General features: G+C 38.1%; 1 protein-coding gene across 2 annotated transcripts in view; it reads right to left on the reverse strand.

Annotated features, from left to right (window-relative positions):
- Positions 1-521: 521 nt before the first annotated feature.
- Positions 522-16,776, reverse strand: part of LOC122548925 (serine/threonine-protein kinase OSR1) — a 182,298-nt gene continuing 166,043 nt past the window's right edge. For both annotated transcript variants that reach the window (XM_043687910.2, XM_043687911.2), the window contains exons 14-18: positions 15,889-15,953; positions 11,296-11,348; positions 8,615-8,683; positions 8,095-8,159; positions 522-3,481 (exon numbers count right to left, since the gene is read on the reverse strand). In XM_043687910.2, coding sequence (XP_043543845.1) covers positions 3,407-3,481; positions 8,095-8,159; positions 8,615-8,683; positions 11,296-11,348; positions 15,889-15,953 — 327 coding nt within the window. In that variant the 3' untranslated portion in view covers positions 522-3,406. The remainder of the gene's footprint in view (positions 3,482-8,094; positions 8,160-8,614; positions 8,684-11,295; positions 11,349-15,888; positions 15,954-16,776) is intronic.

Consider the following 16,776-nt stretch of genomic DNA (forward strand, 5'->3'; position numbering starts at 1 on the left):
GAAGTAATTTATTGCCAAAATATATCCTGACGTTCTGAAATGTCCAAAAGAATAAACTTCCAGTTATCCTCATGCTTCAGGATATTCAAATCACATTTCAATTAAGTAATTTTTGAAATGTAGCTACCGCAGTAATGCAGGAAACACTGCAACCAAATCATATACAGATTCTCGAAAACATCATGACACTGACCAGTTTATTGTCTCGGTGCTGTTTGCTGATGAATAAATATTGGCCAGGACACTGGGGAGATTTCCCTTGCATTTGTTCAAGACTCTGCACTGAGTACTGCACCAAAATGTCAGTGGAGTCAGGTTTGAACCCATGGAGGATGAGAATGTTACTATCTGAGCGATACCTGGCTGAGATGATATACAAACGCAACCTGTCATCTTCTGGTTGGAATGAAATGGCTGGATTGGTCAAGTCTTTATCTAGTTATAAGTTTTGATTATGCCTACTCAAAGAGAGTTACTAGATACCAGGATGGTAAAATCTCACCTTCAAATGCACAACAATAGACAGTTTGCTGTTTATTGATTAAAAGGAATTAGCAAAACCATGCAACAAATCCAAAACACAATCATGTTGAAAAAAAGTGATCATGATATATTACACCTCTGTTGTGTTACAATCAGCATGACACCAGGTTGAGAGTTAGCCTTAGTGACAGGAGTCCTCAGTCCCAGTTAATAGGTATATATTAATAAAGTAACTAAGGCTATGTCTATACAAGCTTAGAAAAAAAATAGTTAAAAATCATGCAGGTGTGTCACGTAAAAGATCCTATAATTCCCATGTGTTGGAAGACAAATTGAAATAGGTTCCCTACCAAAGCCAGAATTCATTTTCTGAAATCATTCAAAAAGCCAGTAAATGAATACCAAGGCCAACTGTGAAAGACTCAGTAATTTTAAAATTATAAAAAAATTGCAGTATTTACACAGTAATACAACTCACTCAAGTGCAGTTATTTCAAAATGTACATGCCTCTTACAGGCATCTCTTCAAACATCAAGTTGATTATTTTTCAAAGGTAGTTAAAAACCACTGCAAGTCTAACCAATCTATGTGATAAGATAGCTCCAGTTACTATTTTCTTCCTTATGTGTGCTTTCAAACTGGGATCTGCAACGTCATCAGATTTTATGTCCATCGGAGGCAGGTGCACCACAGCTCATGAACACAGCTGCTGGACAATTCTGGGTTTCATTCTGCACTTGTTGATTTTCAGGAAAGAAAGATTACAGCTGTTTCCAAGATAGCTGAAGAATTAGAAGTTAATGGGAAATACTGCTTAAATTAAACTGACTATAGGACAAAGGACACAGGTCAACTAGTAAAATGTAAATTTAGAACGAGGATCAAGAAATAATTCCTCAACATTTGAATAACATTTCAGATAGAGTGGTGAGTACCTTGGAATCAATTAAGAAATATTTAGATTAAGCTACTGATACAGGAAACTGTAGGATCTTTCTCCATGGTGAATTAATACAGGTGAAAGGCCCTCCTCAAATTTAAGTATATGTTTAAGAAAATTATTATTTTTGACTAATGAGAGCATTGGTTTTGTGGTTGCTAACAGTGTTGCACAGGTTAGGTCAGGAGTCCCCTGGGTATGTTAATGATTGGAGATTGACAGGGGAGGGAGGGAAGAAGCCATCTCCTTAGAAAGCATTTAATATCTTTCAAATGCAAAAGTATGATGATTTTTACATTTTTGATTACACATACTGAATTGTGACATGCAGTAAAAGTGGGAATCTCAGCTCCCTCCCAAACTCACAACCTACCCAAACTGTGCAAAACAAGGCAACTAATTTCCAAACTGTTATGCAAGGCAATATAAACCACCCTTCCCACCTGCCAGCACCACCACCTCCACATCTTACCCCATCCACCTAAGATAGTGAATAACTATATTGGGGGTTTCTATTGCATTTGTCATTCAATTACTATCGCAAGGCTAATTCGTTGCATTCAAGATAGTGTTGTCAGTAGAAGTTGATAAAGATGAATGGTACGCATGCAAAATTCTCAACCCATGTCTAAAGGAATTAAAATAAACAATTTTACATTCTGCTCTATTTTGGGAACATTTGAGATAGTCTAGCACTAGCATAATATTTTACAGTTCTGTCATGATGATTAAAACTTGCATTAAATGAATTAAGAGGATCACACTAGATAATTAGCACAGATTTTAAGTGTATTGGCTTAGATGCAACTCTTTGTATATCATAATAGTAGCAAGAGATTGCACAATATTGTTGCCGGAGCTTTTTCAAGGTGGCATCTCATTATTTTCATTTTGCAACCCAAATGTGAGCTCCAAGAAGTTTAACAAATCCAACATGGTGTTACTTAAAACTAAAGACATCTGCAGAAATCTAAACAAAACAACTCAATCTATGAAGAGAATTACAACATACAATTGGCTGTTCAGCAGCTGCAATTTTTAAATTTATTTTTGTACTAAAAGTTCTGACAGTTCAAAACAACCTTAATGCCAACTTCTCACATTGGTACCAGGCAAATTGCTGTGTAATTTTTTTTGTTTTACACGCACACTCCATCTGCAAATTATGAAGGTAGGCTACAGATCGTGCCATAATACTTTTATATTATATAAATGAAAAAAGGAAAAGACTTCACCCTCAGTGATATTTTTTCCTCAATATTTATATTCTGGTTTACTGTCTCCACATAAACAAAAAACTACTTTAGGTTACGTCAAAAGGCAGTTAATGATGCACCCAGGTAGCTCTAGTGCGCAGTAAGCGCAAACAAGAAGGAAAAAAAAAGGAAGAAATTCAGCCCACTGTTTTTGGGTTGCAATCCTTTGGAAAGTACAATTCACATAGACTGCACTTTTAAAGAAGTATTGCTCAATGTTCATTTAATCTTTGTAAATTGTGTGATTAAAGTAAACTAATCACAAATTAAAGACGAGTTACTGAAACGACAATTTTTAATGTGCTACACTAGGTCTCATTGAGTACCCTGGGGAAGAGATTTTTTAAATAACCGATTTAATAAAGTTCTGTCAAAAAATAAGGCAATTTTAAGGAGGAGGAGGATAATAGCAGATGAGAGCTGACAATTCTGTAGTCACCTACAGCAGGCACCCTGTATCATATGGGAAATCTGCAAGCTGGAACGTTCTGGAAAGCTCTTGATGGCGATTGTTCTGTTAGGATACTGCAAGCAAATGCTCAATTCACTTTCTATTTGGAGATTGTTGTTACAGGGTAAAGGGGGGAGGGGGGCAGTGGATTAAATGCTGCAAGTTCTACAGGCATATGTCATCACTCTTTGGCAGTACAAGTTTCCTCAGACCAACACCAGTGAGATACCTATTTCACAGATGGCGTCGGCAGGTTTTATTGGTTGTAGTGTGACTTAACTAATGGTAAGTTGTGCAAATCCTATGAGTTTAACATCATCGGGAATATCTGATTCTTCAACACCGGAAGCCTGTGGATCAAAAATAATGCATTAATATCACAACAAAAAAAAAGGTACACATGCATGAATTTACTGCCATTTTTTCCAATATAATATTTATCATGAACCTTTTATGATGTTTGGTGCTGCTGGAACATGTTAGTTCTGCATCTCCAAACACAATCTGCACAGCAAGTGAATTACTACTCTTCAGTCAACTAAAAAAGATTCTCCTGCATTTCATCATTAATAAGAAACATTGTTTAACACTGTTTTAATATCCAAGGGCAAAGGGCAAAAGTGAGACTTCAAAATATGACTCCATTGCATTTACACATTTTGTTACAAATTTCTTGCCTCTAACCCAGTTCGGTCTGACTGCTACATTTAGGCTTGACATTCTATGCATGATGCCTCAGAATAGGTTAATTCAATTTTTGTTGAGTTTGCTAAATTTCAGCCATGTTACTCAGGCTGCTCCAATTAGTTGGGATATAATCTCGGGATGAAAAAAAGTGTCAGCATTCAAAGCTCCCAATTCTTGCTGAATGTCAGTATACACAAATGCTACTTGTTGCAGAACATAATTACATCAGGCAGTAGAAACACTGGTACAGACCTGGTGATCCAAATGGCCACTTTTACATGCTGAATATCATGATTCTGTACAGTGTGTGTTTGGTGACACTGCAGTTGGAGTAGAGTGTGTAGTTTTCATCCAGTTAAGAATGGTTATATTTGCTATTAACCATTCTTAGGAAGTTCACCAGACTAATTCATTGGACTGCAGAATTGTCCAACGAGACAGATTGTAGAAATTGGGCCTGTATTCGTTAGATTTTGGAAGAACGATGAGATCTTAGAAACTGACGAAATTCTTAATTTTGACTGAGTAGGTGTAGAAAAGATGTTTCCCCTGGCCATGGGATCTCAAACAAGGGGACATGGTTTTAGAATAAGAGGCAATTCATTTTGAACGAAGGTTGAAAGATCTTAATGGTGTATTTGGGCTCTTATATTTTTTCTAAATTCCTAAAACAAGGGGGTCTAAACTTGCATTGTATTCCAGGAAACAGTCTCACTAAGGTTCCATTTGATTAAAGCCAGACATCTTTGCTGCTGAACTGAAACCTTTGTGACAAAGCCACATACTACTGGCCCTTCTAATTCCTTGCTCCACTTCCATGATTGATGGACGGAAATGCAAATTGGCGAGATTGAAATTGGCAGGTGCGATAATATGGGCATCATTTGCTGCAAGGAGATTAGGGTTGGCAACCAAATATCCAAGGATACACACCCTAATGAAAGGACATGCAGATATGCAGACAGAGTGGGATTGCCTCGTTAGTACAAATTGAAATTAAATTGATATAACAAAGTGATACAAGCAGAAGGCAGATTTGAAGAACCGCAGAGAGGAAAAAAGGCCCCAATAGGAGTTACGTACAAGTCTCCTAGCAGTAGTCAGGCTATTGGGTAGAAAATAATTCAGAAGACAGAAAAGTCATGTAATAGCACCTTTCTTACGATAATGATGAGTGACTTCAATATGCAGGTGGACTGGGAAAATAAGGTTGGTAGCGGATTCCAAAAAAAGTGTTCATGGAAAGTCTATGAGATGTTTTTTTGGAGTAGCTTATAGTAGAGCCAAGTAAGGAACAGGCGATTCTGCATTTGGTGATGTGATTAAGGACTTAAGGTAACCCTTAGGGGCATGACCACTATGATAAAATTCACCCTGTAACTGGAGTGGGAGATGCTGGAATCAGATACAACAGTATGATAACTGAGTAAAGGTAACTACAAAGACATGAGAAAGGAGTTGGCCAGAGTTGTTTGGATGGGGAGCTTAGCAGGGAAGACAGTGGAGCAGAAATGGCAGGAGTTCCTGGGACAATTGGGAGGCAGAGTAGACATGCATTCAAACAAGAAGAAACATACTAAGGGGAGGATGAGTTAACCATTGCTGACAAGGAAAGTCAGAGACAGCAAAAAAGCAGAAAGAAAAAGCATAAAGTGTGGTGAAGATCAGTGGGCAGCTTTTAAAACTAGCAGAGGACAACTTAGAAAAGCAATGCAGATGAATTAGGAGGGTAAGCGAGCAAGTAATATTATAGAAATTTCCAATACTTTTTGAGATATATAAAAGATAATTAGGCATTGGACCACTGGAGAAATAGTAATGGGGTAGAAAGAAATGGCAGAGAACTGAATAGGTTCTTTGCGTCAGTTTTCACCAGTATGCAACAGGGTTCAGAAGGAGCTAGCTGAGGAGATAATGCAGTCATTAGTGGTGATCTTTCAGGAATCATAGTTATAGTGTGTCCCAGAGGACTGGAAAATGGTTAATGTAACCTGTTCAAGGTAGGGAGGGAGACAGAAGACAAGAAACTAGTTAGCATGACCTCGGTGGCTGGTAAGATTTTGGAGTCCATTATTCAGAACAAGATTATGGATTACTTGGGAGTGCATGGGAAAATAGGCCAAAGTCCAGACAGCTTCTTCAAGGGGAGTCATGCTTGACAAATTTGTTAGAATTCTATGAGGTAATGAGCAAGTAAGACAAAGAAGGGCCAGTGGGCATGATCTATTTAGATTTCCAAAACAAAGTGCTGCACAGGGGACTGCTAAATAACAGACTATGGTGTTAGGGACAAGGTACTGGCATGGATAGTGGGTCAGCTGACTAGCAGAAAGCAGAGAGTGGGGATAAAAGCATCTTTTTCAGGATGACACCCAGTGACTTATGGAGTTCCGCATAAGTCAGTGTTAGGACCACAACTATTCATTACTCTGATCTGGAATAAGGGCATTGTTGCTAAGTTTGCATATGAGTGGAGGGACAGGTAGTGTTAAGGAAGGGAGGCTCCAGAAAGACTTGGACAGGCTAGGAGAGTGGGCAAAGTAGTGGAATGTGGGAAAGTGAGAGGTTATACACTTTGAAGAATAGTGATGTAGACTACTTTCTAAACAGAGATGTACTTCAGATTTCTGAAGCACAAAGGGATATGGGAGTTCAAGTTCAGGATTCTCTTAAGGTTTACATATAGGTTCAGTTGGTACTTAGGAAAACAAATGCAATGTTAGCATTCATTTCAAGAAAGCTAAAATACAAGAGGAGGGATGTACGACAAACTGAATCAGGCTCTGGTCAAATTTGTTAGAATTCCTTGAGGAGGTAATGAGCAAGTTAGAAAAAGGATGGCCAGTGGGCATAATCTATTTAGATTTCCAAAACAAGGTGCTGCACAGAAGACTGCTAAATAACAGACTATAGGGGCAAGGTACTGGCAAATGTGGAATATTGAGCAGTTTTGGGCTGTGTCTAAGGAAGGATGAGATGGCCTTTGAGGAGGAAAGAATGACCCCGGAGACGAAAGGCTTGTCATATGAGGAATGGTTGAGGACTCTTGGTCTGTACTCTGTGGATTTTAGAAGGATAAGGGGAATACTGAGGGGCCTGGATAGAGAGGACATGGAGATGATGTTTCCAATAGGTGGCTTAGTGGTTAGCACTGTTGCCTCTCAGCGCCAGGGACCTGGGTTCGATTCCCACCTTGGGTGACTGTGTGGAGTTTGTACATGCTCTGTGTCTGCGTAGGTTTCCTCCCATAATCCAAAGATTAGCAGATTAGGTGAACTGGCAATGTTAAATTGCCCATAGTAGTCAGGGATATGTAGGTTAGGTATATTCGTGTATTAGAGGAATGGGTCTAGGCAGGTTACTCTTTGGAGGGTTGGTGTGTATTTGTTGGGCTGATGGACCTGTTTCCACACTGTAGAGATTCTATGATTCTAATAGTATGGGAGAGTAAGATTCAAGGGCATATCCTTAGAGTGAAGGGATGACCCTGAGAACAAAGATGGGGGAGGAACGTCTTCAGCCAGATAGTGGCACATCTGTGGAACTCATTACCTCAGAAAGTTGTGGAGACCAAAGTCATTGAGTGTATTTAAGACAGAGATACATAGATTCTTCCTTAGTAAGGGAATCATAGGTTATGGGGAGAAAGCAGGAGTTTGGGGCTGCTCAGCCAAGACTGAATGGTGGATTAGATTTGATGGGCTGAATAGCCTAATTCTGCTTCCAAATCTTTGCTCTTACGGACAACGATCCTCTCTCTCCCAGTGCTTGATTCATATGTTTGTGACTGTCCTCCCAATCTGTGAAACTGAATTCAGTGCCCTTATGAGCACGTATTTAGCAAATTATAGGCTTGTGATGCTTTTGCTGCATTAGATTTTTTTGAGTGAAGTTATAGCTCAAAACACACAATAATAATAATAATACAGAATTCAACTGATGGGTTAGTCAATGACTCTGTTGAAAGTCATTTTCCCAAGTGACAAAATCCTCCAATCCTCCCAGAAGCCATCTCCTTTGTAAATTTTACACCTTTCCAAAACATTTTACTTAACTCTAAAACACTTTCCTTTGAGATCTCTCAGACTTTTCCTCCATCCCAAGTGAATCACAAAGCAAATGAGCGACACATAGCAGCTCAGAAACACATGGACCAGAGAGTTGCAATTAACTTTCCTGCATTTGTGCACCCACCTCATATGCTTTCTCTTTCCTGAATCTGAAATACTCATTAATGATAGTGACACATGTACTACTATAGAAACGTTATACTCACCAATTTGAAAGTGACAGATCTATTTGCAGCTGGTTCATCCACTATTTTCTGTAGATTTGCTGCGACTATTTAAAAGCACATCAAATATTTAAGTTAGTCATTTATATTTGTTGGTAAGATTTTAGTATATCTATGAGAGTTGAAGACCTAATGTTACCCTAGTCCAACTCAAACTGAATCCATCCTGATTGATTATTAAATGAACTTGTTCCAAGAACTTTCCATCAAGAGATACAGGTATCAAGGTATCTTGAGAAGTTCTGGCAGTTTATTGTCTTTATTCAAAAACTAAATATATATTTGAGAGCCATGGTAGAATTTGAGCTTCTGTTTTCAGCACTATTAATCTGGGTCTCAAGGTGACCAGCCCAGTGACATATCCTCTATAGTATTTCCAGTGGTGAGAGTGCAAGCACGTGAAAGAGAAAAAAAAGCGTGCGAGCATGCGCAGGAGAGAAAAAGAGAGAATATTCTTCCCCAACTCCACATTTTAAAAAAAATCCTTAAAATCAGAAGTTACCTATTACTACGTCTTTTCCATCAACCAGACCTGCAGAGACAAGTTCCTGGGAAACACCATCTGCTGTATCTGCCAGAGCAAATGTATGCAATTGTTAATTACAGCTGTTAATTACTTAAAAATGTTAAATGATCATCTATAATTTGAACTATGGTATGGCAAGCAAGATATTTTTGTCTCTCACAATGTAGGCTTGGTATTGTTCAAAGTAGAACTCGGGCATCCTGACCATGAAGGACCCGATTTCAATCCAGGTTCAAGGATGTCACAAAACAGTATTCTGAAGGATTGTGAACACTCAAAGATGTGTAAAGATTGTTAAAAATGATATATGTAGAAAGAGGAATGAGTGTAAACTTGGGAGAATTAGGAAAAGCAAGCAGAAACTGAAGGCTGTGAACCTATAGATTACTCTTCACGACATGTGCTAATACATATAGAAGGACACAGCAGAAAATGTGTAGCTGCAAAAGGAAGGGTTTTAGATTCTTTAGACATCAGGACTGATTTTGGGTGAGTTGAGATAGTACAGGCCAGATAAGCGCACCTGAAGAGAACTGAGACTAATACTCAAACAGGGAGGTTTCAAGCTAACTTGACACTTGGGATGGGAGGGAATTATTTTGAGAAAATATAAACACCTGAGGAAACTTTACAAAATGATGCTTAAAAGAATGTTTCCCCAAGTCAAACAGACAAGAACTAGGGACAGTTTAAAAATGAAGGGCTTCCATTTTAGCTGATGAGAACTTTTCTTCCCCATTCAGAGCATCGTGTGTCTTTGGAACACTTCCTCAGAGACACATTCAGGCAAGATAGAATTTTGATTAGCAAGGAAGTCAAAGGTTCCTGGAGGTGGGTAGGCATGTGGAGCGGAAGCTACAATGAGATCAGCCATGACCTTAATGAATGGCAGAACAGGGTAACTCATGCCTCTAATTGGTATGTAGGAACCAGAAGGCAGAAGTAAGCAAATTATATAGACAATTTTGAGACACAGCACGAAAGTAGTAAGGCTTTAAGCAGGGTCAATGTGACAGGGAAACATAACATATCACAGAATCATACAGTATAGAAGAGGCCCTACAGTCCATTGCATCTGCACTGAGAAAAAAGTACTCAATCTACACTAGCCCCACTTTCTAGCACTTGACCAAGAGCCTTGAATGTTAGACATTTCCATTGCTCATCGAAGTACTTTTTAAAAGGTTGAGAGGTCGTCGACCGCAATTATCCTCCCAGGCATTCTAGATTCAATGTCTTCGTGAAAAACAATTTTCCTCTAAATTTTCTACTTTTTGCCTTAAAATTATGCCCCCTTGATAATGATCATTTAACAGCTGCTATTTATCAATTCTGTCCATGCCTCTCCGTCTTATACGCCTTAATCAGGTCCCTTCTTAGTCTTCTCGGCTCTAAATAAAACAACCTGAGCTTATCCAGCACCTCTTCGTAGATGAGCTGATCCATTTCACATAACATCCTGCTGAATCTCATCTGCAAGATCTTCTGTGCAAACACACCCTTCCTATAGTATAATGACTAGAACTGTGCACACTACTCCAGCTGTGGGCTCATCAAAGTTCTGTACAGTTCCAACATAATCTATGCTATGACTGATAAAAACAAGTGTCCTACATGGCTTCTTAGCTACCCTATTAACCATCTGATTTGTGAAAATGCACACTAAGCTTGCCCTGTTTCCCTAAGTTTCCAAGTGTCCTACCATTCATTGAGTACATCCTTGTCATGTTATTTCTTCTACAGTGGATCACCTCACACCTTTGATCCAAATTCAATTCCACCCACCACTTATCTGCACATCTGACCAACTTAATTCCTCTTGTAATCGAAGACCTTCTTCCTCATCGTCAATCTTTGTCATCTGCAAACTTACTTATTCACGTCCCCCCCGTCACACTTTCTTCAATGTAGTTTGGAGAACACAAAAGGTAGGGAGGAAAAGATTTGAACAATAAACATTACAATTTGCAATTTAGAAAATGATTGGAGGAATTTGCCAATTCTCAGTATCCTACAATCTAAAAGGAAAACTTTTGTTAACCAAAGAACATTAACTGTGTGGTGACTTACCATATCTGATGAAAACCATGGGTTTTCAACTAAGGGTTGGCTGGACTTGATTAAACAATTGCCTCATTGTTTTACCAAACTGACACAATATTCAGATTTATAGAGGTATTACAAAGCTACATCAGAATTCAGGGTCATTGAGAAACCTTTTACAATCTATCAGTAGAATACTAGAAAGTTATACTCAGCTATTCACAAAGTTACTTTCAACCTTATGTCGTTCCAGGTGTTACACAAGGCCAGGCCATTTTAGCTACTTTTACCTGTATTCCACATTAGCGACTTCAAGAGTTTTGAAGCCTCAGACTTTTTAATTGGATGTTTGGGACTTGATATTTCCAAGTGAAAGCTCATACTACAAACCTGTACATGGCTTGTCAAAAGATTCGGAACTGAAGTTGTTGGGCTGACTGGGTGTGGGAATATAGAAACACATTGCTGCAGTTATTTTTTTCCAGGAATTGGGATTAAAATACCTTATAGTGAGGCAGAAAACATAAATCCTCAATAGTAGCAGCACGTTCCTGACATTCAAGTCTCTCACCTGAAGGAAACCAAAGATATGGGACAAAATAAAAACATTTTACCTCTACCGGGAGTAAATTCAAATCTTATGTCATTCAGCTCCTTCTTCAAATTCCTGCGGTGTAGAAAAGACAATTTCCAATTATACAACACTACTCCATGTTAAGTTGATAAAAATAGATGGAAAAAAAAAATCAACCCAGGCATTAAATGTCAGTAAGCTGGGGAATTTTGTAACTTTATAAAAAAAAAGTTTAATTTTTGTGACAACTCCAGGAATAATGGCTCGATTTCCAGCATGCAATTCCAGTAAGATGCAACAATATACTGTTTACATTTGCTTTGCATTTATGTTTGTGTTTAGTGTACTGCCATTTCTGTCAAAAGTGTACATCTAGGAGAAGTTCGATTCTCTTTATTTGTTTCTTATATCTTTCTTTACCTTCTTTACTTTCTATTTATATATTTTGAGATCAGATATCCACCAAATCTTGTTTTCACAACATTGCTTTCCTCACCATTGATTGCTTCAATTGTTTCCTTTTTGTTCTTCAAAAAAGGAATTTTTTTTAAGCCTACAATGCAAGCTGCACAACCTGCTCTAAGTGTGCTACATGATCTCTTTTCCTTAATGTAGTTGGAATATGAGGATATATTGATTAGGTTGAAATCATTTAAATTTCTATGTAAAAATAAATTTCTCAGGCTAAGTCATAATATATAATTTCTGTTTGAAGGTGCTGCTTCCATTTTGGGATTATGGCTCTACAGCTACACTAACTTTGTTTATGAAGTGATCCATTCTGTAATATACAAAAGAGTGCTTGGTAATATTTGAACGTGCTGACAAGCATAAGGAGGGAATCGGGAGATTAGTATCATAGTAGAAATCTTCCCTATTCTCAGCCACCCAGTACCTGGAAAACATGGTTAATTTATCGCTTTGAATGGTTAACCTTTAAAGCTAAACCTTCAATAGCAAGCAAATTCTAGAGTGGACATTAAACCTGGGATATCATTAACAGGCAGGACACTTATGCAGCAAGTAATTTAAAGGGCTATTGATAATTTTTCTGAAATTGAATGGCTTCAAGATAACAGTGAACACACTATTAAAAAGGGTAGAATGTTCTTCTGCATGTCATTCTGCAGCACCACCCCCACCCCCTCCGTTAATCACTTCATTTGGCCCCATCTGTTGCTTAAAATCCTAGTTCTCTACCACTGGCCAAGTACCATTTGAGTCCTTTCAGAGCTATCTTCACTGTTTTTGCATTGGCTTCTGCATTTCCAAAACAGGAAATCTATTTTAAAGCAAAATTTAATTAAAAAAAAAGACAACTTCTCTCTTTATGCAAGGAACCAAGTTTTTACAAAGCTCTCTGTTCCTGAAAGAATAAATTCATTTAATAGAAGTACAACATCCCAATACTTGAATTGTTAATGAATACTTAACAGTGCAATAGATTACAGGTAAATTTAAACTTTCTTTCTGGAATTTATTCTTTAGATGTTAAAAATGTTTAATTTCTAAAAAGCAAATGACAATTGCAAAGTCACGAACAGGGACATTTTAACTAAGCTGTTGACAAAGTACTGAGGCTTTAAAAGTGTGATTAAAATTCCAATATACAATTCAACAGTACCAGTTTTGTGCTGCAGAGCCAAACACTTGTGCTGAAAATACATTTAATGGAATTACGAATAATCCCAGTTTCGTCTTTTCCAAAACCTCGAAATGTGCATGCCCTTAACTTTCTTCTTTCTGGATCAATGCTTTAAGCTTTTGAATGACATTTTCATACACTTGGTGACTATTTCAAGATTCAAATCCTTTGTTTTTTAAACCAATTTGGCATTCTGAATTTTGGGCTTTGCAATCTAACTTTGCCTTCACAATAAAACAAACTCTAGAAGCAAACTAATTCAGCAATTGATTGCATAAATCTGGTAATTCAGGATGAAATTGTGGTAAGTTAAGGGTGATGCCTAATGAAGCTATTATGTCCAGCTAACTTTTACACAAAAGTGGCTATAATTTTGCAAGGATGAGTATATGTTTAGAGGGGCCCTCTTGTGGCACAGTGGTACTGCCACATCCAGGAGGCATGGGTTCAAGTCCCATCTGCTCCAGAGGTGGGTAAGAACATCTTTGAACAGATTGATTAGAAAAATAGGTTAAAATAATTGCTTCGAGGGGCCCACTTGTGGTGCAGTGGTACAGTCCCTAATCCTGGAACCAGAGGCCTGAGCTCAAGTCCAGGGATGTGTAATAACATCTCTGAACAGGTTGATTAGAAAAAAAACCCATTGTCACCTATTTAAAAAAATGTTTTAATGTGTTTAGCTATAGCCACACCAAGTCTGAAAATGTCTGATCTCAGAAGCTAAGCAGACTCAGACCTGGGTGGTACATCGATAGGAGTGTGCCTGGGAATACCACATGCAGTAGTATTAAGGTCATCTTTAGTGTAGTGGTTAGTATCCCTGGTTGCATGCAAGAGACCAGGGTTCAATTCCCTGACTCGGAGTGGCTATTGTGTGTGAGATGGGGCTGTGTAAAGACAAAGTATTTTTAGGGCTCTTGTGACCATAACTGGTCCAGAAGGCCTGTTTCGCATACAGGTAGCTCTTCTATAATGCAATGGTTGTATTGTGCAACCCAGCATTACTGAAGCATCGTGCTTTAGAAACAGCGCCTGAAGTGCTGGTGATGTAATCACATTATGGCCACACATTTTAAAACTTTGTGCTTTAGAAACGGGGTCCCCAACTCGTCGACTACATTACAGCAAATTTGCTTAAATGAAATACGTTAAAGCAGAACGACCTGTACATCTGTGCAGCAGGTGAGATAATAGCATCTCTGAATATGCTGATTCAAAAACAATCTGTAATGTATTTAGTTCCAGGAGGCCTGGGCTCAAGTTTCAAAGTGTAATAACATCTGAAAAGGTTGTTTAGCAAATATCTATAACTTCACCCTAGTTTAGTAACAGCTCTTTTACAGCAGTGGTAATGCCTCTACGTCTGAGCTAGAAGGCCAGGATTCAAATCTCACCTACTCCAGAAAACAGAATACTTCTGAATAGGTTGATTAAAAATATCTAAACAATTAGTTGTCAGAGGGCTCTTCTGGTGCCACAATAGCATTCCTCTCTTTCAGCCAGGAACCCAGGTGTGTAATATCTCTGAACAGGTTGATTTTAAAAAAAATGTATACATTTAGTGGCTCTTGTGGCACCACTGTTGCAGCCCTTTGTTGAGCTAGGAGGCAGTGTACACATTCAATTTGTTCCAGGTGTAGAATAATATCTCTGTACAGACTGATTAGAAATAACTACAAAACATTATAGTTAACGGTACTCATTGCTAATAACATATTCAAAAGCAAATAATTTCAACTATAATAGAAACTAATTAAACTAGCATCAATCTGAAACAATAAAACCAAACCAAAAATGTTTCATGACAACACTACACAGTGCATTTATACAGAAAAGCATGAGGTGTTTTTTTTTTTAAAAAAGATAATCATTATGTCTTGCTTATTAACGAGCAAGAATTCTATCACAGTATATCGGAAAATGGATTGTCATTTGGTGGATAACTATGAGAAATAATAGCTACTCAACAAATGGCAAACTGCACTCAGAATGCCCTGAATGTAGTCAAATGTCATAAGGCACTGTGTGCAAACATTATCAGCAAAGATGTGAGACCAAGACATTAAGGAAATTTTCCGAGGTGAGGTCAAAAGCCTGATCAAACAGGTAGGTTATAAGGGGTTATTTTTAATGATTAGTAAAAGCCAAAAGGTTTAGTGGGTGACTCTCATTGTCTTGGGGATTAAACAACCGATGACATAGCCAATATCTGAGAAAAGGAACGGAGACTCCACAAAAGGCTAGAATTGGAGAGCAGGTCTTCCAGAGCATGAGGGGGTTGGAGGTGGCAGAGGTGGGCAGGAAACAAAAGCGTGGACTTTATTTTTAAGAATTAACCACCAATAAAACTGTGGATGCTGGAAATCAAACAAAAACAGAAACTACTGGAAAAGCTCAAAGTCTGGCAGAACCTGTGGAGGGAAATCAGAATTAACATTCTGGGTTCACTGACTTGTGGTGCCAGATCTGCTGGGCTTTTCCAGCAATTTGTTTTTGTTTGTAATTCATTTTGAGGTACTGGTAGACTTAGTTTCAGTGTAGGACAGTGGGCACAGGATTCATGAGAAAATGTGTCAATGCAAATTCAGATACAAGCCATCTTTGGATAAGTTCACGTTTATTGATATTGAATTATCATGTTTGATCAGGAGATTATTAAAATAGGTGGTCTGCATTTTAGAAAACTATGAATGAGACTTTTAGCAGCATCAGATAAGCCGAGGTAGAGGGGGATCTGCATCATTACGGAAAATAAGTAGGCAGCCTTGGTGATGGGGAGTATATGGGTTTCAAAGGTCAGTGAATCCCACAAACAATATAACAGTCCTCAAACAGTTTGAACTGGGACTCTTCTTTAAAGAAAATGATAAAATCATTGTTATAACACTTATTTCATATTTCTCAGAACATACCATAGAATTATAAAAGTTATAAGCAATTATGTTTTCATGACAAGATAATTAGATGCTCTGATCAAATTTCACTTACCGTAATCTTAACACAAGGCTGATGGGTGTTTGGTGCAAATCGGGAGCAGCAGAACCAGGAACAAGCTTAAAACAAGAACAACCAGTTCAGCAGAAAGATAAGAGGAATAGGAAGATGAATTACACTATCATTTTTTCAAAACTGTGCAAATCCGTGAAAAGGTGCCAGCAATACTTGCTCAAAAATGTAGATTTACAGTTGAATGTTTAAAGATTTGCAGTAACAATAAAGAAAATTATGCCAAATTTCTTCTTACTAAAGCCAATGGAGTGTCTTACAGTGGGAACTTAATTATTCATCCCCCCTATAGACTGTCTACGATTTAAATAGGTCTTAACAGATCTTGGCTTTAAAGGCCCATTTGTCAGCTTTAGCTCTATAATCCCATGAAATCTCATTTGATACATCTAAACTGATCCAAAACTTGTGGCTTTGACCACACAGAATGGTAAAGCCAGCAGAGGCACAAGTTCTCCAGCACCTGCAAGATCCCCTCCAAGCCACATACCAATCAGTTAGAATTATGACTGATATTATATTGTCAAAATCCCAGAATTCACATAACACTGAGTGCACACCTAAAGCTAGTTATTCAAAGCCTTGCCAATGACACCAGTATCCCATGAATGAAGTAAATTCAAGTTTTAAATGCTTTGGTCTCAACCAAGACTCCTGTCAATCTTTCACATCTTATATTACCTATTGAAGAGCACAAGTCCTGAAATAGTCTTTCAAAACCCTGAATCTGCGCCTTTGACCCAAAACATTATTACTAAGTAACAAGATCAGAGATGGAATTACATTTGCCAACTTGCTCATCAAAAAGAGTGTACTCGATACAAAGTGCTTTTGGAGTAGGGGAAATAACAGCAGCTCTACAAAAGCTGG

The sequence above is a fragment of the Chiloscyllium plagiosum genome, unplaced genomic scaffold, assembly GCF_037043375.1.
Source record: "Chiloscyllium plagiosum isolate Xiang-an unplaced genomic scaffold, Cpla_swu_hap1 HiC_scaffold_4, whole genome shotgun sequence".
In the NCBI taxonomy this organism is placed as follows: Eukaryota; Metazoa; Chordata; class Chondrichthyes; order Orectolobiformes; family Hemiscylliidae; genus Chiloscyllium; species Chiloscyllium plagiosum.